This window comes from Enhydra lutris, unplaced genomic scaffold (genome assembly GCF_002288905.1).
Source record: "Enhydra lutris kenyoni isolate GAN:26980312 unplaced genomic scaffold, ASM228890v2 scaffoldscaffold85, whole genome shotgun sequence".
NCBI classification, from domain to species: Eukaryota; Metazoa; Chordata; class Mammalia; order Carnivora; family Mustelidae; genus Enhydra; species Enhydra lutris.
This window is the reverse complement of record NW_019154169.1, coordinates 5,729,545-5,752,999: the sequence shown is the minus strand read 5'-3', so window position 1 is coordinate 5,752,999 and position 23,455 is coordinate 5,729,545. Positions and strand designations below refer to the sequence as shown.

The 23,455-nt window shown below is 38.1% G+C and overlaps 1 protein-coding gene and 2 pseudogenes across 2 annotated transcripts in view; 1 reads left to right on the top strand and 2 right to left on the bottom strand.

The window, feature by feature from the left end:
• LOC111161452 overlaps nt 1-23,455 on the top strand; it is a 637,630-nt pseudogene that overhangs the window by 316,908 nt on the left and 297,267 nt on the right. The window lies entirely within an intron of this gene.
• Nucleotides 1-23,455, bottom strand: part of LOC111161451 — a 678,116-nt gene that overhangs the window by 539,767 nt on the left and 114,894 nt on the right. Inside the window, 1 exon segment of the mRNA XM_022525111.1 lies at nt 21,046-21,840. Coding sequence (XP_022380819.1) covers nt 21,046-21,840 — 795 coding nt within the window.
• LOC111161457 lies at nt 17,083-17,664 on the bottom strand (annotated as a pseudogene).

The window sequence follows — 23,455 nt, the reverse complement described above, 5'->3', positions numbered from 1 at the left end:
TCTCTCTGCCTGCCTCTCTGCCTACTTGTGATCTCTGTCTGTCAAATGAATAAATAAAATCTTTAAAAAAAAATAAAGATTTTATTTATTTTTTGACACAGAGAGAGATCACAAGCAGGCAGAGAGGCAGGCAGAGAGAGGAGGCTGGGGAAGCAGGCTCCCCGCTGAGCAGAGCGCCCAATGGGGGCTTGATCCCAGGACCCTGAGATCATGACCTGAGTGAAGGCAGAGGCTTAACCCACTGAGCCACCCAGGCACCTCTGAAACTCTCACTCTGCTCATGTATCATCTCCTAATCTTACTGAGCATCTTTATGACCATTACTTTTATCTTTTAGTGAGATAAATAGGTTATTACTGTTACATTGAGTTCTTTTAATCAGGTTTTTTTTTTTTTTTTAAAGATTTTATTTATTTGACAGAGAGATCACAAGTAGGGAGAGAGGCAGGCAGAGAGAGAGGAGGAAGCAGGCTCCCTGCCGAGCAGAGAGCCCGATGCGGGGCTCGATCCTAGGACTCTGAGATCATGACCTGAGCCGAAGGCAGCGGCTTAACCCACTGAGCCACCCAGGCGCCCCTTTTTAATCGGGTTTTATCTTCTTTATTTTGAATCATATTCTTTTGTTTTCTTCATATTTCTTTTACCTTATTAGTTTCTTTGCATTAGATAAAACAGTTACCTCTCCCAGTTTTAAAGGAGAGGCCTCACTGAAGAGATGAAACTTACTGTTGAATCCTGCTTCAGCTCTCGGATCTTCCAAACCTTTTTGATTATTCATGTAGCGTTTTTGTTGTTGTTCATTGTGGCTCCCAATAGTTGTGTGTGCTGAGACCCTTACTTCCAGTGTGTGATTTTCTTGTCAATCTGATGTATAGGAATTGCTCAGCTGGTCTCTGGATTTCTTCCAGAGGTTATTGTTTCAGGAGCCTCCTATTTTGCCATCACAGACTAGAGCCCCCAGAACTCTCTTTTGACTGCCTTCTTTCTGTGTCTTCACTTGGTCTATATTATATATATATACTATATATATTATTTGCATTCTCAGAGCAGAGTGGGGTTTGGTGTCTCTTACTACTTTTTTATGGACATTACCCTTTTGAATTATTTAACTTTAATTACCCCTTTAAGGCTTGGTCTCCAAATACAGTTATTTTGGTGTTAGGGCTTCAACATGTGAATTTTGGCAAAACAACTTAGTCCATAAAATTGTGAAAAGATATCCTCACTGATAAGAATAAAATGTTAATTAAACTTAAAATTTTTACCTAGCAAAAGTTTAGTATCAACTAGATTTGTCAAGGTGAGGGAAAATATTTTCATACATTACTGGTGTTCATGTTAATTGGTATATGCTTTCTGAAGGGCAGTTCAGTAATATGTGTCAACATTAAAATGAACCCTTAGGAGCACCTGGGTGGCTCAGTGGGTTAAAGCCTCTTCCTTCGCCTCAGGTCATGATCTCAGGGTCCTGGGATTGAGTCCCCATGGGGATCTCTGCTCAGCGGGAGGCCTTCTTCCCCCTCGCTCTCTGCCTGCCTCTCTGTCTACTTGTGATCTCCCTGTCAAATAAATAAAATCTTTAAAAAAATTAAAAATAACAATGGAGCTTTATTTTGTTTTAAAGATTTTATTTATTGAGAGAGACAGAACATATGGTGGGAGAGGAAGGTCAGAGGGAGAAACAGACTGCCCCCGCCCCCGCATCGGGGAGCCTGATGCAGGGCTTGATCCTGGGACTCCAGGATCATGACCTGAGCGAAAGGCAGATGATTAACTGACTGAGACACACAAGCACACCATTTCAGTCATTTTTAGTAAATTTATTAGTTGTGTAACCATTACCATAATTGGATTTTAAAACGTTTTTATTATCCTAAAAAGATCCATGTGCTGTTTACAGTCAATCCTTGCTCACACTCTCACAGAGGCAGTACCTGAAGTGCATTGTATATGTGTAGATTTCCCTTTTCTAGAAATTTGATGTATATGAAAATGTAATGTATATTCTTCTTTTGTTTGGTTTCTTCAACTTAGCATAATGTTTTTATGCTAAGGTAAATCTGTGTTGTGTCACTCATCAGTAGTTCCTTTTTATTCCTGAATTGTATTCCATTATATAGTTTTACCCCATGTTGTTTATCCATTCTCCACTTAATAAGTATTTGGGCTGTTTTCATTGTTGGGCTGTTTATGATTTTTTTTTTAAAGATTTTATATATTTATTTGACAGAGATCACAAGTAGGCAGAGAGGCAGGCAGAGGGGGAGGGGAAAACAGGCTCCCCACTGAGCAGGGCACCTGATGCTGGGCTCAATCCCAGGACTCTGGGATCATGACCTGAGCTGAAGACAGAGGCTTTAACCCACTGAGCCACCCAGGCACCCCAGCTTTTGCTAATTTTTGTAACTGAGTTATTTGCCTTCCTAATATTGAGTACTAAGTTATGAGAGTCTTTTATATGTTTGTTAGAAGTCCTTTATCAGATTTATAATTTGTAAATATTTTCTCCCAGTGTAATTATTTTGGAATGTGTTTTCATTTTCTTTTCTTTTTTTTTAAAGATATTTATTTATTTATTTGACAGATAGAGATCACAAGTAGGCAGACAGGTGGGCAGAGAGAGAAAGAGAAGGAAGTAGGCTCCCTGCTGAGCAGAGAGCCCCAGGACCCCGAGATCATGACCAGAACAAACGGCAGAGGCTCAACCCACTGAGCCACCCAAGCGCCCCTGTGTTTTCATTTTCTTAAAAATGTCTTTTGCATAGCAAGGTTTTCGAGTTATAATGAAGTACAATTTAGGAATTTTTTTCATTTAATGTTTGTTTTTGATGTCAAACTAAGAAATTTTTGCTCAATCCCAAGTCACAAAGATTTTGTCCTGTGTTTCCTTAGAAGATTTCTATTGTTTTGGCTCTTATACTTTTGTAGTGATCCATTTTATTTAAGTTTTATTACATATCATATTAGGCATGGATCTTAGTTCTTTTTCTTTTTGTATGTGGATGTGTAAATGTAGGAGTACAAGTTTTTAAAAAGACTAGACTTTCCCCATTAAGTTACATTGGCACATTTGTCAAGAATCAGTTTACCAGGGCGCCTCGGCTCAGTGGTTTAAGCCTCTGCCTTCGTCTCAGGTCGAGATCTCAGGGTCCTGGGATGGAGCCCCACATCGGGCTCTCTGCTCAGCAGGGAGCCTGCTTCCCCCTCTATCTCTGCCCGCTGCTCTGCCTACTTGTGACCTCTCTCTCTGTTTCAAATAAATAAAATCTTAAAAAGAAAAAAATCAGTTTACCATAAATACAAGGATTTCTTTTTGAACTTTCTATTTCATTGAGATATATGGCAGTCCTTATGCCAATACCAGACTATCTGAATTACCGTAGTTTATAAATTTTGAAATCTTGTAGCGTAGGTTCTCTATTATCTTTCAAAAGTGTTTGGCTATTATAGGTTCTTTATATTTCCCCATAAAATTTAGGATTCTTTTGTCATTTTTTACAAGAAAGCCTGCTGGGATTTTACTGGAATTTTTATTGAATCCGTATATCAATTTGGGTCGAAATGCCTTCTTAACAATATTGAGTCTACTATCCCTCCACTTATTTGGATCCTTATTTTCTCTCAGCATCCTTTTTTGGCTTTTCTTGTACAGTCTTATACTATTTTTTAAAAAAATTTTATTTATTTGAGAGAGAGTTTAAGAGTGGGGGGAAGGGTCAGAAGGAGAAGTAGACTCCCCACTGAGCAGGGAGCCTGATGTGGTGCTCTAATCCCAGGACCCTGAGATCATGACCTGAAGGCAGACGCTCAACCTACTGAGCCACCCAGATCCCCAGGTCTATGTTGTTAAATTTATTTCTAGGTGTATTGTTTTTCATTCTGTTGTAAATCAGTGTTTTATTAGTGTTTTCATTTTCATAGTCTGCATATAGTATATAGAAATAGCATTGACTTTTGTGTATTAGCTTTGTATCAGTGACCTTCCCAAACCTGCTTATCAATTTTATAATATTTAGCCTTATAATATTTTGTAAGTCGCTTTTGTATTTTCTGCATCCAATTGTCAGACTTTTTCTTAAAAGATCAAATAGTGATGATCTCAAGACTGTGGCCATGTGGTATCCTTTGCAAGTACAGTTGACCCTTGAACAAAATGGTTTAACCTTCATGGGTACACTTATATTCCTCCCCCACCAATAAATACTGTACAGTACTGTAAATGTATTTTCTCTTATGATTTTCTCAATAACATTTTTTCTCTAGCTTACTTTATTGTAAGAATACAGTACATTTTATATATAAAACATACCAAACGTGTTAATCAATTGCATCTTATCAGTAAGTCTTCCAGTCAACAGTAGGTTATTAGTATTAGTTTGGAGAGAGTCCATAGTTACACACAGCTTTTCAACTGTGCAGGAGTCAGCACAGTTGTTCGACTCTGACATGAAAGCATTATTCAGCAATACTACATAAATGAATGGGCAGGGGTGTGAATCAGTACTTTATTTACAAATTTACGTACTCTTTGTATTTTGTAGGCAAACCGCAGGCTGTAGTTCTCTAATCCCTGTTTTATATACATAGTTATGTCATTTACAAATAAACACCATTTGTGTGTGTGTTTCAGTTTATAATCCTTTCATATCTTGTTGTCTTTTAACATTGGATAGAAAATACCGTAGAAGATAAATGAATAGTGTAGAATCAGAAATCTTTGTCTTACTCCTTATCTTAGGGATAAAGAATTCAACATTTCACTGTTAAGAATAATGTTAACTGTAGAATCTTTTGTAAACGCTCTTTGTCACGATAAGGAAGTTCTCTTCTAATCTTCCATTGTTGAATATTTTTTAAAAATCTCAAATTTTTTAAAAATCTCAAATGTTTGTTAAGTGCTTTTTTATCATTTATGATAAAACATCATGAGATTTTTGTCCTTTGTTCTTTTAATAAGGAATATTATATTAATTGGCCTTTAGCTATAAACCAGTCTTGCATTCTTGGGATAAATCCCTTTGGTCATGTTTTATAATCTTTTTTGTTAGTTGCTAAATATGGTTTGCAGTTTTTTTTAAGTAAACTCTATCCCGGTCTGGGGCTTGCACCGAAGACACCAACAGCAAGTCACATGCTTCGCTGACTGAGCCAGCGGGTGCCCCTGATTTGCTTTTTTTTTTTCTTTTTCTTTAGTGACCTCTGTGCCCAACATGGGGTAGAACTCACTCATGACCCTGAGATAAAAAGTTGCATGCTCTATTGACTGAGCCAGCCAGGGTCTCCTGGTTTGCACCATTTGTTTGTTTGTTTGTTTGTTTGAAGATTTGTACCTTTATGTTCCTGGGTATTTTGGTCTCTAACTTTTATGGTGACTTTTTCTAGTTTTAATCCTGGGGCAATACTGGCTTCATTGAATGAATTGAGAAATATTCCCTCCTTTATTTTCTGAAGGAAATTGTGAAGAATTGGTATTATTAAAACAAACAGACAAACAAACATCTCACCAAAGAAGCCATGTAGCCATAGGCTTTTCTTTTGGGGAATTTTTTAGACTCTGTTTCTAAGACTATGCCCATTTTCATCGTGGCTTCACGATGAAATTAAAATTTTTTCTTTTATGCATCTGGATTTTGAATAACATTTAGAACTTTTCTTTTCATTCAGCAGCACACCAGTCAGTTCTCAAACATTTCCATTGCTGCTCCTCTATCCACTCACCACTCTCTCCAGTGACTCTTTTGTCTCTCCCCACCAAGCAATGTAACTCTTCTGAGTACATCTTCTGAAAAATCAAGGAAACATGATCCCCCCGACCAAGGAATACAATTTTCCAGAATCTGACTCTAAAGAATTAGAGATCTATGTTTTCCCTGATGAAGAATTCAAAATACATGCAAGGAGGAAACTGCAAGAAAATACTGATAGAGTACAATGAAATTAATAAAATGATATGCAAACAAAATGACACTTACTTCAGAGAGTTAGAAATAAGAAAAGAACCAAAGAGAAATACTGGAACTTAAGAATACAATTAAGTAATAAAAAGTGAAATACAGAGATCAGCAGTAGACTTGACCAACCAAAGGAGATAAACTGTAAACTCGAAGACAGGCCATTACAAACCATTTAGTTAAAGAAGAACAAATAAAGAAATTAAAATGGTTAAGAAAGCCTATATGAATTAAGGGAGACCATGAAGAAAAGCAATTTATATATCTAGTGGACTCCTGGAAGGAGAAGAGATGGAGAAAGGGACAGAAAGCTTATTTAGAGAAACAATGACTGAGAACTCCCCAAATCTGAGGAACAATTTGGACAGTCAAGTTTAGGAAGCTCATAGGTCCCTAGATTTAACCCAAAGAGATCTTCTCTAAGATGCATTATAGTAAAAAGGTCTAATAACAAAGACAAAGAAAATTTTAAAGCAGGAAGACAAAAAAAAAGCCCTCATCTACAAGGAAACATACATGAGGCTATCAGTGGATTTAACCTTGTAGGCCAGGAAAGAGCGGGCGTATATGTTCTAGTGCTGAAAGAAATAAGCTGCCAATAAGAATATGTTCTCTAGCCAAGCTTTGCTTCAGAAATGGAAGAGAGAGACTTTCCCAGATGAACAGCTGAGGGAGTTCATTACCACTTCACCCACCTTACAAGCAATGCTAGAAGGAGTTACTCAAGCTTAAATAAAATGGCCCTAATAATATGAAAAACTATGAAAATGTAAAACACATTAGTATAGGTACATATACACTCAAATTCCATTACTTGAATATTGTAATATGGTGCTGTTATAATCATTTGTTTTTAGTATAACTGTTAAAGAACAAAAGTATTAAAAAATAACCATGGCTACAATCATTTGTTAATGGACATTAACAAATTTTTTTTGCATTTAATGCACATTAAAAAATGGTAAATGGTGACCTGAAAAATGAAATGTGTGTGCTTACTTTTGCAACACTTATACTTAAAAATTGGCATGATTCAGAGAAGATTATAATGGCCCCTGCACAAAGGATGACACGAAAAATGAAATGTGTGCATGGGGATAAAAGAGTAGAGTTTGGGGGTGACTGCGTGGCTCAGTGGGTTAAGCCTCTGCCTTCAGCTCAGGTCATGATCCCAGGGTCCTGGGATCAAGCCCCATATCAGGCTCTCTGCTCAGCGGGAGGCCTGCTTCTCTCTCTCTTGGGGCACCTGGGTGGCTCAGTGGGTTAAAGCCTCTGCCTTCGGCTCAGGTAGTGATCCTGGGGTCCTGGGATCAAGCCCAGCATCGGGCTCTCTGCTCAGCAGGGAGCCTCCTTCTTCCTCTCTCTCTGCCTGCCTCTCTGCCTACTTGTGATCTCTGTCAAATAAATAAATAAAATCTTTAAAAAAAAGAGTAGAGTTTGTATGCATTCTAAATTGATTTATCAGTGTAAAAGAAACTATTATATCTGTAAGTTGGCTTATGTAAACCTCGTGGTAATCAAACAGCAAAACCAATAGTAGATACAGAAAAGATAAAGTGAAGGGAGTCAAAGCATAGCACCACAGAAAATTGTCAGTTCTCAAAGGAACACTGCCAAAAAGGAAGAAAGGAACAAGGGTACTACAAACAGCCAGAAAACAATAAAATGGCAATAATAAGACCTTACCTAATCAATAATTACTTTAAATATAAGTGAATTAAATTCTCAAATTGAAGGCATAGTGTTGCTGAAAGATTGTAAGAATAAGACCTAATTATGCTGCTTATGAGAGACTCATCTCAGTATTAAGGACATATATAGGATAAAAGTGCAGTCAAATGCTCTACAACTGAGCTATATCCCCTATATAGGATAAAAGTGAAGGAATGGAAGATGTTCCATGCAAGTGAAAACCAAAATATAGGGTAACTATACTTATATTAGAAAAAATACACTTTAAGTGGAAAGCTTTAACAAGAGAAGGTCAGTTCATCAATTGACATCAACTGAAGGTCAGTTCATCAAGGCATAATAATTGTAAATATACATGCTTTAACATTGGAGCTTCTCAGTGTATTAAAATAATAGCAGATATGACTGGAGAAATAGATGGAAATACAATAATAGTAATGGACTTCATTACCTCTTTTTCAACATGGATAGATCATCCAGATAGAAAATCAGCAAGGAAACACTGAGCTTGAACTATCCTTTAGAAGAAGTGGACCCCCTTCTTTCAGTTTCCCTATAATTAGTATCTTGTATAGTTGTATGATACTTTCGTTATAATTAATGAAGCAATGTTGATATATTATTAATTGAGGCTCATAATTTACATTTGGGATCACTCTTAGTGTTGTATAGTTGTATGCGTTTATAAAATGCATAATGTCATGTGTCAGACAGCATCATGTTACTCCATTAGAAGATCACACAGAATAGTTTTACTGCCCTAAATATCCCCTGTGCTCCGACTGTTCATCTCTCCCTCCTATTCCAAGGCATCCATTGATAATTTCGTTGTCTTTACAGTTCTGTTTTTACACAGTGTCATGTAGTTGGAACCATACAGTATGAATCCTCTTCAGAGTGGCTTTATAAAAAATTGTCCCAGGATTTGTTTTAATCAGCTGTGGTAAGACACAGCCACAGAGATGACCGTCAGGAAGGGAGTTGTTTTTATACTTACAGGAGGTACAGTGTGCAACATAGGCTTACGTGGGGAAGCACCAGCCTCCGTTTTGAGGTAGAACAAGGGAAAAAAAGGACGAGACTTTACTGTGATTTCTGCAGAAAGGAAGGGGTGGGATGGGGTAAGCAGGCTTAGGATTGATTAGTTTGAACAATCTCAGAAGGCTTTATGGCAAAGCGTTGTCCCTAGTTGCTAGTGTATGTGATTAGGGCAAGGGAATAGTGGCCCTGAGTATGAGCCCAGTAAAGGAGGTTCAAGTTTGTGCTCTGGTTGGTTGGTTTGCATGTGAAAGGCATACTCCCAGGTAAATTTTTATCTAGTGAATTTTTAAATTTTTTATCTGTAAGGAATTGGTTGCCCTAGGAGACACAGGTAGCCACAGAGACACACACTCTCCAGAGTCCGTAAATCTCCTGGTATGAAAGAATCAGAAATACAGAAAATAAAAAGGCACTTATTCATTCACTACACAGTATGCATTTAAGCTTCCTCCATGTGTATTTGTGACTTAGTAGCTTAATTTATTTTTTTAAATCACTGCACAAAAATCCACTGTATAGATGTATCGCAGTTTGTCTTCATCTTTTGAAGACCTTTTAAGGACCTCTTGGTTGCTTTCAGTTAGAGAAAATTAAGAATACTGTGAACATCCAAGTGTGGATTTTTGTGGACATAAGTTTTCTGCTTATTTGGGTAAGTATATAGGAGAAAGATTGCTAGTTCATATGGTAAGAGTAAGTTTAGTTTTGTGAAAAACTGCCAGATTCTCTTCCAAGGTGGTTGGAAGAGTGGTGGTTCCATTTTTCATTCCTACCAGCAATGAATAAGTGTTCTTTTGCTAGACATCTTTGTCAGCATTTTGGATTTTTGCCATTTAGATAGGGGTATAGTGGTAGTTCATTATTTTAATTTGCAATTTCCTAATTGCGCTAAGATGGTGAGCATCTTTGCATAAGCTTATTTGCTATCTGTATATACTTCTAAAATATTTTATTTATTTATTTGATGGAGAAATAGAGTGCACAAGTAGGCAGAGTGGCAGGCAGAGAGAGAGGGAGAAGCAGGCTCTCTGCTGAGCAGGGAGCCCCACGCGGGGCTCCATCCTAGGACCTTGGGATCAGGACCTGAGCGGAATGCAGCCACTTTAAGGTCTGAGCCACGCAGGCACCCTGTGCTATCTGTAAATCTTCCAAGAGCAGTCTGTTCAGATCTTTTCTTTTTTTTCATTTGGATTGTTTGCTTTCTGTTAGGTTCTAAAGAGTTCTTTGTATATTTTAGATTCAAGTCATTTATCATATATATATTTTCCAAATAATTTTCTCCTACCCTGTGGCTAGTCTTTTTATTCTCTTAAGAGTGTTTTTTGCGGGGCACCTGGGTGGCGGGTTAAGCCTCTGCCTTCGGCTCAGGTCGTGATCCCACGGTCTCGGGATCGAGCCCCACATCGGGCTCTCTGCTCGGCGGGGAGCCTGCTTCCTCCTCTTTCTCTGCCTGCCTCTCTGCCTGCTTGTGCTCTCTCTCTCTCTCTCTCTCTCTCTCTCTGTCAAATAAATAAAATCTTTTAAAAAAATGTTTTTTTGCACAGTAGAAATTTTTAATGACAACTGACTTAAGAGGTTTTATTTTTCATGGATTATGCTTTTGGTTTCTTAAGAAATCATTCCCAAGCTACCTAGTTACCTAGATTTTCCTCTGTTTTATCTTCTAGAGGTCCTTTAGTTTTGCACTATACATTTTGTAATGAATTTTGAGTTTTTTAAGAAATTTGAACCCTGTCCCTAGATTCATGTTCTTAATGTGGATATCAGTTTTTCCATCTACTTTTTTTTTTTTTTTTTTTTAGATTTTATTTATTTGTCAGAGAGGGAGAGAGAGCGAGAGAGCACAGGCAGACAGAATGGCAGGCAGAGGCAGAGGGAGAAGCAGGCTCCCCGCCGAGCAAGGAGCCCAATGTGGGACTCGATCCCAGGACGCTCGGATCCCACGACCCGAGCCGAAGGCAGCTGCTCAACCAACTGAGCCACCCAGGCGTCCCTCCATCTACTTTTGTTGAATGACACCTTTCCTCATTGAATTGTATCTGTTCCTTCGTAAAAGATCAGTTGGCTCTATTTGTACGGATTTATTTCTGAGCACTCTGTTCTGTTTCATTGATCTGTCTGTTCTTTTGACAGTACATAGTCTTGATTACTTTATCCTTGTAGTAAATCATGAAATCAGTGTTAGTGCTCCAACTTCTTTATCTTCAGTATAGTGTGGACTTAGTTTGGGTCATTTGCCTTTCCATATGAACTTCAGAATCAGTCAACACCTACATAATAACATGCTGAGATTTGGACGATATAGTAATGATTCTGTAGCTCAAGTCTGGAATAACTGTCATCTTAACGATATGGAGTGCTCCTACCTATGAATATGGAATATCGCTTCATTTATTTAGTTCTTTGATTTCTTTCATCAGTTTTTTTTAGTTCTGTTATACATACTTTTTAAGATTTATTCTGTACTTTTTAATGTGCTAAATGGTTATATGTTTTTAATTTTAATTTTATATACTCATTGCTTGTATGTAGAAAAGAACTTGACATTTGTATGTTAACCTTGTAGCCTGCAACCTTGGCTATAATCACTTATTAATTCCAGGAGTTCTTTGTGTTGATTCTTTTGGAGTTTTGCATCGTCAACCATGCTGTCTGCAAACAAAGATGGTTTTATTTCTTCCTTTTAAATCTGTCTTCCTTTTAGTTATTTTTCTTGACTTGTTCCATTAGCTAGGACTTCCAGCACAATATTGAAAATAGTGGTGAGAACGGATAGGTTTTGGTAGATGTACTTATCAAGACAAGTAAGTTCCTTCTATTCCTAGTTTGCTGTGAGATTTTTAATCATGTGTACTGACTCTTTTTAAAAGAATACTTTTTCCACATCTGTTGACATGATAATACGACTTTTCTTCCTTTAGCCTGTTGATGTGTAATGAATCACATTACTTGATTTCGCAGTGCTGAGATAGCTTTGCTTGTGTAGGATAAATCTCAGTTGATTGTGTTGTATAATACTTCTATACATTGTTACATTTATATTGTTTTGTTGAAGATGTTTCCTTTTATGTTCACGAGAGATATTACTATGTAATTTTCTTTCTTATAATGTCTTTAGGTAATTTTGGTAGTAAGGTATTGCTAGCCTCATAAAATGACTTAAGAACTCTTTCTTGTTCTATTTTCTGGAAGATACTATAGAGTATTGTAATTACTTCCTATTTAAATGGTGGGTAGAATTCACCAGAAGAAATCATCTGCACCTGATGCTTTCTGTTTTAGGTTTTAAGGGATTCAGTTTCTTTAACAGGTACAGTCATAGGTTATCTTTCTTTTTGTGTGTGTTTTGCTAATTTCGACTTTTTAAGACTTTGTTTAACCTAAGTTATCTAATTTGCTTTCATACAGTTGTTCATAGCAATTTTTAAAAAAAGATTTTATTTATTTATTTGACAGAGATCACAAGTAGGCAGAGAGGCAGGCAGAGAGAGAGAAGGAAGCAGGCTTCCTGCCGAGCAGAGAACCCGACATGACCTGACCCGAAGGCAGAGGCTTTAACCCACTGAGCCACCCAGGCGCCCCTTCATAGCATTTTCTTATAATACTTCTAATTTCTGTGATGTCAGTAGTCAGGTACTTTTTCATTATGGATTTTAGTAATTTTAACCTTTTCCTTTTTTATTTTCATGATCATTTCAGATAAACATTTCTAATTTTGTTGGTCTTTAAAAGAAACATCATTTCATTTTATGTATGTTTTCTATTTTTTTTTCCTATTCTCTCACTTATTTTTCACCTATTACTTATTTCTTTAATTCCTTTTGTTTCAAGTTTTTCTCCTTAGTTTCTTAAGGTGCAAAGTAAGGTTATTCCTTTGAGATCTTTTAAAAATATTGGCAGTTATAGGTATAAATATACCTTTATGCAATGCTTTATATGCATCTCTTATGTTCACTTTCATTCATCTGAAAGTATTCTAATTTTCCTCATGATTTTTTTCTTTGATATTTTAGTTAAGAGTGAGTTGTAGGGGCACCTAAGTGGCTCAGTCAGTTAAGCATCTGACTCTTGGTTTTGCCCCAGGTCATGATCTCAGGGTTGTGGGATCAAGCCCTGCTCTCGCTCCGCACTCAGTGGGAATTTGCATGGGAGTCTCACTCTCCCTCTGCACCTCCCCCAGTACCTGCTCTCTAAAATAATTTTTCTAAAGATTTTATTCATTTATTTGACACAGAGAGATCACAAGCAGGCAGAGCAGCAGGCAGAGAGAAAGGGGGAAGCAGGCTCCCCGCTAAGCAGAGAGCCTGATGTGGGGCTTGATCCCAGGACCCATAGATGTCTAACATGATCTGAGCTGAAGGCAGAGGCCTAACCCTCTGAGCCACCTAGGTGCCCCATAAATAAATAAATCTTTTTAAAAAGTAAGTTGTATACGTTCCACATAGTTGTGATATTTTTTTCACATTTTTGTTATTGACTTCTAATTCATTAGAATATACTTTGTGTGATTTTAATTTCTGTAAACTTATTGAGACATGGCCTAAGACATGTTCTAAGATGTATTCTATCCTGGAGAATGTGTTGTATGCTTGAGAAGAATGTGTATTTTGCTATTATAGATTAGCGTTTTTATTGAGGTCTTTGATCTGGGCAGTTTATAGTCTTGTTCATGTCTTCTGCTTTTTGTTGAACATCTTCCTAGTTCTTCTAGCCATTACTGAAAGTGGTTTGAATGTTCTTAGTACTGTTAAATTGTCAGTTGTTACTTCATGTATTTTGTAACTGTTTTTAGTTGCATTCTTAGTCACTGAAGCAGTTTTATGATAGTAGCTTTAAAATACTTGTAAGATAATTCTAACATCTTTGTACATCTTGTTAGTGTTTTTTGGTGGTCTTTTTTTTTTTAAGATTTTTATTTATTTATTTGACAGAGATCACAAGTAGGCAGAGAGGCAGGCAGAGAGAGAGGAGGAAGCAGGCTCCCCGCTGAGCAGAGAGAAGGATGTGGGGCTCAATCCCAGGACCCTGAGACCATGACCTGAGCCAAAGGCGGAGGGTTAACCCACTGAGCTACCCAGGCGCCCCTAGTGGTCTTTTCTCATTTAAGTTGAATATTCCTCATTCTTGCTAGGATGAGTAAGTTTTGATTGTACTCTGGTAATTTGGTGTTATGACATTCTGGTTTCTACGTAGATGAGCTGGAATTTAGTCATGGCTCTATTCACACACACAGTTTGTGGAGGCCACCACTCGGTGGAAGGGGAAAGGCCTTTGTTCCTGCTGTTAATAGTGATAGTTTCTGATTATACACTGCCTCTTTAGATGCCTGTCAACTAGTAGAAGGTGGAACACCAGCTAGTAAGTGCCAGGTCACAATGATAGTCAAGGCCCTAATCACACTCACACCTTCCCAGTGCACCTGTCCATCAGGAGAAGATGAGGTGGGTTTTATTTCTGGGCTATGATGTCAGTGTTCCACTCACATCTTTGTAGGGTCCACATTATTGATGTGCCAGGATTGGCAGTCGGGTTTCTGCTCATACAGCAACTCAGTGTACCCATTGTTGGGGAGAAGGGACATTGGGTCTTTATTCCTGGGCTGGGATGATAGTGCTGACAGATAACTTACTGGCAAGGGAGTGGTGCTCCTGGTTGGTGTGCAGAACGGTGTGGGAGACAGGGAGCATTTCTCTTTGTACCATTCAGGTAACACAGAGTTGGCATCGTCAAAAGGGCTTTTTGTCCTGGAGGCCACAACCTTTTCAACCCTTGTCTGAGGAAAACAGGCATATCATGGATGTTTTTTGTTTTGTTATTAGGGCGTGATTTGTTTTTTTGGTAATTGTTTACATCTGGTGTCCTTACCAATTTGCAGGGTTCTCTGGTAATCAGGTCTGAAGCCAAAAAACAAAAACAAAACCCAACTGTCCTCCAAGGAAGTTACCACTGGGCTGGGTTGTTCCTTGAGTCCCAAAGTCCATAAACAGTTTGCCCCCAGTTCTGTTTCAGATTCTTCTTAGGTTTGTTTCATGTACTTATCCTCATGGACTTAGTCTTTTTTTTTTTTTTTTTTTTTAAAGATTTTATTTATTTGACAGAGAGAAATCACAAGTAGGCAGAGAGGCAGGCAGAGAGAGGAGGAAGCAGGCTCCCCGCGGAGCAGAGAGCCCGATGAGGGGCTCCATCCCAGGACCCTGAGATCATGACCCGAGCCGAAGGCAGAGGCCTTAACCCACTGAGCCACCCAGGCACCCCCTCATGGACTTAGTCTAATAAGTGGGGAGGAATGAGGCAAAATATGTTGACTCCATCTTCAGAATGTTTTGGGCTATCTTTACTCTTTTGCACATAGGATTTTTGGTTTTTTTTTTTTTTTCCTCTTGATGTTAAGATTCTTCTGTTATGGGGGTACCTGGGTGACTCAGTCATTGTGTCTGCCTTTGGCTCAAGTCATGATCCTGGGGTCCTGGGATCAAGCCTCACAGGGAGCCTGCTTCTCCCTCTCTTACTCCCCCGTCTTGTCTGTCAAATATACAGAAAAATCTTTAAAAAAAAAAAAAAAAAAGATTCTTGTTATTACTGATTTTAATCTGTTTGGTTGTGATTGCTTTACTGTGATTTGCTTGGATGAGTTGAACTTCCTGGGTGTGCGGGTTTATAGTTCTCACCAAATTTGGAAAATTTCTTTAAATTTCTTTTTCGGTCCTGCTCATTCTATTTGCTCTCTTCCAGAGACCCCGATTACAATAAAGAGGTTGACTGCAATTATTCCGTAGTTTTGTTACCCAGTTTACTTAAAGTCTGATTTTCTGTTTCAGCTTGTAGTTTTTGATGCTGTGTTCTCAAGCTTACTGTTTTTTCGTAGTGTCTACTCTATCTCGTTGACTGTATTTTTCAATCTTAGATATTTTTTAACCTCTAGAATTTTGTTTAGGTCTTTTTACTATTGTCTACTTCTTAACATAATCTCTTCTTCCTTGTTGGGCATATGAAATAGATGGTTGTAGTGACAGTATCTATTGCCAAATATAAAATCTAGCAAATCAAATATAAAATCATTTTGTCATTTCTGGATGTTTCTATTGATTTTTTCTTATTGTACTCATGTATTCCTGCAATTTTACACTCCTGTTTTATTTCCTACCAGACACACATCGTAAAATTTGCTTTCTATGTGCTTGGTATTTTTATGGTTCTAGAAATATACTGAAGCTTTGTTCTGGAATATATATGTTACCTGGTAACAGTTTTATCCTATTAAGATTGTCTTTAAACTTGATTAGGTGGGACCAGAGAGCCTTTAGTACTAACTTGCTTCTCTACTGAGGCAATAACTTTTCAAGTAATCTAACCAGTGCCCTTTATATCATGAAATTTATTGCTCTGGATGACGGGGACACAAACTGTTCCTGGCTGTGTGAGCTCCCAAGGGTTACCTGTGCTTTTTCTAAGCATTTCTTTTGCTGGCTTCAGGTGGTTACCTCCATGCACTGATCAAGATTTGCTCTAGTAGTCAGGCCTGCAAACTAGCTTTCTGTGCCTCCCTGGACTCTCATCTCCATCTTGGCATCACGATGCTCCCCCTGTATTCCTCCTTCCTGTGCTGAGATGTGGAAATATCTACTAGGAAGTAAATAGAGTCAAAAATATAGATATCACATTTGTTTACACTTGGTTAGGTGTTTCTGCTGTCCATTGTTCAGTATCTGAAAACAGTTGCTGCTTGTATTTTATCTGTGTTACTTTGGGCAGGAAGGTAAATCCAGTCTATTCTCCCATTTTGACTGCAAACAGTATTTTTTTTTTAAAAGATTTTATTTATTTATTTGACAGAGATCACAATTGGGCAGAGAGGCAGACAGAGAGAGAGAGAGAGAGGGGGAAGCAGGCTCCCCACCGAGCAGAGAGCCTGATATGGGGCTTGATCCTAGGACCCTGGGATCACGACCCGAGCCAAAGGCAGAGGCTTTAACCCACCGAGCCACCCAGGTGCCCCACAAACGGTATTTTTTTTAAAGTTCTGTTCTTGGGGCGCCTGGGTGGCTCAGTGGGTTAAGCCTCTGCCTTTGGCTCGGGTCGTGATCTCAGGGTCCTGGGATCGAGCCCCGCATCGGGCTCTCTGCTCAGCGGGGAGCCTGCTTCCCCCTCTCTCTGCCTGCCTCTCTGCCTACTTGTGATCTCTCTCTTTCTGTCAAATAAATAAATAAAATGTTTAAAAATACCATCAGGACAGGGCTATCTAAAGACACATTCAGTAGTGTGTTAACTATACAAAAAAAGACACTGTACAGTTTAAAAACAAATCTTACACAGCCCTATGTTAAAATTTTTTTAAAGGACTGAGTTGTATACAGGGGAGTTAAATGCTTTAGAGACCAAAAAACCTGCTAGAGCCGCCTTACTCATCATCATCATCTTCTTCATTTGCCCCCCCCCTCATCTTCCTCATCTTCCTTCTTTTTCTTGCTCTTTTCAGCCTGGACAACTCCCTTCTTTGCCGCATCAGGCTTTCCTTTAGCTCGGTATGCAGCGATGTCCTTATCATGTTTTTCCTTCAGCTTAGCAGGCTTCTTGTCATAAGGCTGTTCGTTCTCTGCAGCAGCGTCATTCCACATTTCTCTCAGTTTCTTTGCAGCATCACCACCGGATAGGCCAGGATGATCTCCTTTTATTTCTGGGCTGTCCTAAGAACAAAACAAGAAAAAGGCCGATGGAGGCCTCTTGGGTGCATTGGAATCCTTGAACTTCTTGTTTCCCCTGGAGGGGGGACAGAAGTTTTCATTTCTCTTTCATAACAGGCCTTGTCCGCCTTTGCCATCTCTTCAAATTTTCCTTTCCCTTCCACCTTTCTGAGCACTTCTTAGAAAACTTTGAGAAGCTGACTGAAGCATCTGGGTGCTTCTTTTTGTGCTCCTCTTGGCAAGTTGGCACAAAGAATGCATATGATGATGTTTTCCCTCTTAGGATCTCCTTTGCCCATGTTTACTTTCCTCAGTGAGGCACAGAGTCACCCAGTGCCCGTCTGGCTCTCACTTGCCCCAGCGGGTTTTTTTTTTTTTTTTCCCATACTTAAGTCAGACTACTACTCCCACGGTAAGCCCTTCTTAGTGCCTCACTCTGGGTAGTATATATGCCCATGTCTTACTACTGGTGATCATTTCAAAAAGGTGGTATATGGAATGTTTTCTCCTTGTAATATATCCCAATATATATATATTTGGGATAGACACTTTGATATAATTCTAATGGCTTGTTTCTCTTTAAACTTTTGCCTTTATGTTTTAGTATCCATCAATGAATTTTGTATGTAATTATTACTATTATTACAGTGTTTTCCTATCTTCCTCATTTCTTTTACATTTATTAATTAGAATTCTTCACCACTAAATGGAAAAAGGATTCCATTATTGGAAGCTAATTTCAGGGTTCACTGCAACAGTAAACAAGATAGTGGGTGGAACATTCTCTTGTATTTGGGGGGAAAAAACCCAAAAAACTTGTATGTAGACTAGGGAAAATGTGGAAAGGATAAAGTACCACATGAAAATGGAAAGAAATGATGTTTTAACAATTTGAGCACCGAAGAGAAGTAGCCAAAAAAAAAAAAAGTTAATAGCAATAATTACATTATGGTTTATTGTATCAGCACTCTGTGAAATGACAGGAATTCTTAACAAAGTCCAAAGAAAAATGTTAATGTAATGTGACCAAAATACAGCTGTAATTACAAATAAGACATAATAAGGATATCTTGTATTTATCAAATTTTCATTTACTTATTAATCATTTCAAAAGGTAAGTGCCAAGATACATGGTTATTTTGTTTCTGTCAATTTTTAAGTGTATATGTATATGTAATTTGTTCAGGTCAGCGAAAAGGAAAATTATAAAATACACAAAGGCGTATAAGGCAAGTAGGCCAGTAGTTCTAAAGTATTAACAATAAGAGAGAAAGAAATCAGCATTGATGGTAACTCAGAATAACCAAATAAAATGGGATCAAAGAGCAAATCAGCAGTGTGATCACATTATAGCCCAGTAAATAGGATTGTAATAGAATAGAGTTGAATTGGTGCCTGGGTGGCTCAGTCCATTAAGCATCTGCCTTTAGCTCAGGTCATGATCCTAGGGTCCTGGGATTGAGTCCCACATTGGGCTCCCTGCTCCATGGGGGAGCCTGCTTCCCCTTTGCCTCTCTCTGTCTCTCATGAGTAAATTTTTTTTTAAACCTTAAAAAAATAGAGTTGAACTATTTAAAGACATTAAATAGCATATATCCTAATAAAAAGATTAACAACAGAGACTCATTCTTATTTTGTAGCATGATATATCTACCAAATGTGTGTGTATGTATGTGTATACACACATACACACATACTTTATGTATATATGTATATATGTGTGTGTACATATGTGTGTCTATGTGTGTGTGTGTGTATATCTATCTATATATATATAGTTTAAATATTTTATTTACTTATTTGAGAAAGAGTGAGTAAGCAAGAGAGAAAGCACTGGGGAGAAGGAGAAGCAGATTCCCCACTGAGCAAGGAGCCCAATCCCAGGACCCTGAGATCATGACCTGAGCCAAAGGCAGATGCTTAACTAACTGAGCCACCCAGGCACCCCTAAGTATATATTTTTTAAAATTGCTAATTTAAATAAAATACTAATTAGGAATATTTAAAGCAAAACAACTCAGTGTATCCAATAAGAATATTGCTGGGTTATGCAAAAACTTTAGAGCCCAAAAATTCTGGGGAAGACCAGTTTGAAAAACTAAAATCTCCCTAATGGTGATTTAACTGTATCTAACAATAGTTAAATTTTCTTATAAACACCTAATAACCAGTGGCTCATAATTAACATTAATTGCATAACCAGGTCAACTCTCCTGACTAAAGAAGATGATGGACAATTAAGAATTGCAATTTTATCTCTGTACACTAATTTTTTTCTTTTGTATTTCCTTTCCTTTCTAAAATCAAAGTTCTATTGATTGTTAAGCTGCCACAACCCAGCAAGGCAACACTAACAGGGAACAAAAAGTATAAATATACAAAACCCAATTGAAGCCATGGTAATAATAGAGTTGTAGACCCTCCAAATGTAAGTTTACTAAGTTTATAATCATTACAATAGTTGTAGATTTTCTCCTCCTTTAATCTTAAGAGACAGATATGAATGTCTTAGTAAATTTTACAAAAGATTTAAAAGTGCCCCTTTCCTTTGGATGCCCTTTGGTACTGCCTAGATGTCAAAGGCTCTTTAAAGGAATTGTGTTGTGGTAGGTAGGTAGGCAGGCAAGTCTGTCATGTCAAAACAATTTTTTTTTTAAGATTTTATTTATCCATCTAACAGAGAAAGATCACAAGGAGGCAGAGAGGCAGAGAGAGAGAAGGAAGCAGGCTCCCTGCTGAGCAGAGAGCCTGACGTGGTGCTCGATCCCAGGACCCCAGGATCATGACCTGAGCCGAAGGCAGAGGCTTTAACCCACTGAGCCACCCAGGTGCCCCCAAAACAGAAATTTTAAAAGAAATCAATCACCTGATGGCAATGGAAAGGAAATTACTTATCTAACATTAAAAACAAATCTACAAAAATACCAGGCAGGGCCTTAAGACTTTAAAACCACATACATAGGGCCGCCTAGGTGGCTCAGTGGGTTAAGCCTCTACCTTCAGCTTGGGTCATGATCTCAGGGTCCTAGGACCAAGCCCCACATTGGGCTCTCTTCTCAGTGGGGAGCTGGCTTCCCCCTCTCTCTCTGCCTGTCAAATAAATAAAATCTTAAACCACATACATAGTATGCGACTAGAAGTTTTAACTCTCTGGAGGAAGAAAAGTACATCATATGTAACAAAAAGTTAGAATGCAGAAGATTTATTTGAATAATAGTACAAATTAATAAGCCAAAAACAATGAATAGACAGAAGAACAAAAACACAAACATGAAAAATAAATGTAAACAAAACATGTCTGGAAAGGAAATTCACGTGAAACTGACTCTAATTACTAGGTGTGGAAAATGTGTTTTACTAATTATCAGAAATGAATAGGGACCATCCTATCTAAACAGATATTCAGAATGTTAACTGGTATAAAAAGAAATAAAAACAAATATTTGGCAATATCTAACAAAAAAAGTATACATCACCTGTCACTGAGTAATTCTGCTAAATAGAGTTGCCCGGAAGTCTGGAAACAATAAGAGCAACATAATCCCCTTGGTTACTTCTTATTACAATGCATGGACTTCCCTAGTGAAACTCAGAAGCAAAAGGCTTTTGTACATGTCTTTCATTCAAAAGACAAAACACCAGTTCAGCTTTTTTTTATGTCAAGTAAGGTGCTTACCCACACTAAAGGCACTCCCGCATTCCTTACATTCATATGGTTTCTTAACAGTATGAATTCTTTGATGTTTTGTAAAGGAGGAACTGTGTCTAAAGGCCTTCCCACAGGCCTTGCATTCATAAGGTTTCTCTCCAGTATGAATTCTCTGATGCTCAGTAAGGGCTGAACTATGTCTGAAAGCCTTCCCACACACCTTACATTCGTAAGGTTTTTCACCACTGTGAATCCTCTGATGTTGAATAAGTGCTGAAGTAAGTCTAAAGAACTTTCCACACTCTTTACATTCATAAGGTTTCTGACCACTGTGAATTCTCTGATGTCGAGTAAGTTCACTGCCTACTCCAAAAGCTTTCCCACATTCCTTGCATTTATAGGGTTTCTCACCAGTATGAATTCTCTGATGTCTAGTCAGCGATGAACTGTTTCTAAAGACCTTTCCACATGCCTTGCATTCATAGGGCTTCTTTCCGGTATGAATTCTCTGATGTCGAGCAAGTTCTCTACAGACTCCAAAGGTCTTCCCACATTCTTTACATGCATAAGGCTTCTCACCTGTATGAATTCTCTGATGTTCAATAAGCTGTGAACTAATTCTAAAGACTTTCTCACATTGTATACATTTGTATGGTTTCTCACCAGTATGAATTCTCTGATGTTCAGTGAGCTGTGAATGGAACCTAAAGTCCTTGCCACATTCCATACATTTGTAAGGTTTCTCATCAGTATGGATTTTCTGGTGTCGAGTAAGTTGCGTATGCACCCTAAAGGATTTACCACAGAAAGTGCATTCATAGGGTTTCTCAGCATCATGAATTACTTGAAGTGGAGGTATTTCTTCAACTCTTCTAATGGTCCTTTCATATTTCTTACATTTATAGCACTTCTGGTCATCATGCATTTTCTGTATACTAAGGTCTTCATAAAAACTAAATGCATTCTCAGATTCCATATATTTACAAGGTTTCACACCACTATGTATTTTCAGTTGTAGGGTATGTGGGTCATCGCCAAAGGTCTTCCAATATGCATTATATTGATGGTATGTTTTCTCACCAGTATGTATTCTCTCATAGTCATCAAAATTTAAGTCACAGCTAAGGACCTTCCCATATTCCTTATATGCATGGGGGTTTTTGCTATCATGAGTTGTCTGATGTGATATAAGAGACTTAGGATGTTTGTAATCGGGTACTTTTTCAGAGTTGATTTTCATTGGACTGAAATATCCCACTTCAGGTCCTTGTACTTCAGACTTGCCTTTGCTTTGCCCGTCATTTCTGAAAATGGAGCTCTCGAGACCAATGAATTTGCTTTCTGTTACTTTGCACTGAGACCCACTGTTTTCAGTGATGTCCTTTCTAATAGACGAACACTTTGGGTCATAGTTGGACTCCAAATCTGGAAGAGAGGGGAAAAGAAAGTTTTTGTTTTCGTGTGCCATAAAAATGAAACATTTACGCAATGCAGAGGAGAAAAACTGCGAATACAAACAATACAAGTGATACAAGTGAGTGATTAAAATACCTCAATGAAGTTTTAAGAAAAATCAGAAAATAATGAAAGCATAATGTAAAATTGTGACGTTTGTGATAAGGGAAACAGATAAAGTCAGTGGGTCTGACATGTAAGCGTTGATCATCACTTAGTAAGCTTGTTGAGAGTGCTAGTGTTTGGGAACCAATCCAGGTAAACTGATCACCATCTAAAGATGCAGAACAAGTCAGTATCATGTACAGATATAGCTAATGCAGATCACAATCTGATAATCTATACAAACTAGCAATTTTGTTTTTGTTTTTGTTTTTAAGTAGGCTCAAAGCCCAACGTGGAGCCCAGTGCAGGACCTGAATGCATGACCCTGTGATCAAGACCTGAACTGAGATCAAGTGTCGGACACTTACCTGACTGAGCCACCCAGGCACCCCAGGTATGTTTTTTTTTTTGTTTCTGTTTTTTTTAACCGTAGACTCCAAATACTTTACTGTGGAATCAAGGTGCTTATAAGACCTATCTTAATCCATTATCCCCTTTCACCTAATCTTTTTCTGACCTCTTTTTTTAAAAAAAATTAATTATTTATTTATTTTTATTTGACAGAGAGCACAAGAAGGCAGAGAGGCAGGCAGAGAGAGGCAGAGGAGGAAGCAGGCACCCTGCTGAGCAGAGAGCCTGATGTGGGGCTTGATCCCAGGACGCTGGGATCATGACCTGAGCCGAAGGCAGAGGCTTAACCCACTGAGCCACCCAGGCACCCTTTTTCTGACCTCTTAAAACAAACGTAATTTCCACACCCAGATATTTCGCGGCTCAGAAATGGGTTCTTTTTTTTTTTTTTTTAAAGATTTTATTTATTTATTTGACAGAGAGATCACAAGCAGGCAGAGAGGCAGGCAGAGAGAGAGGAGGAAGCAGGC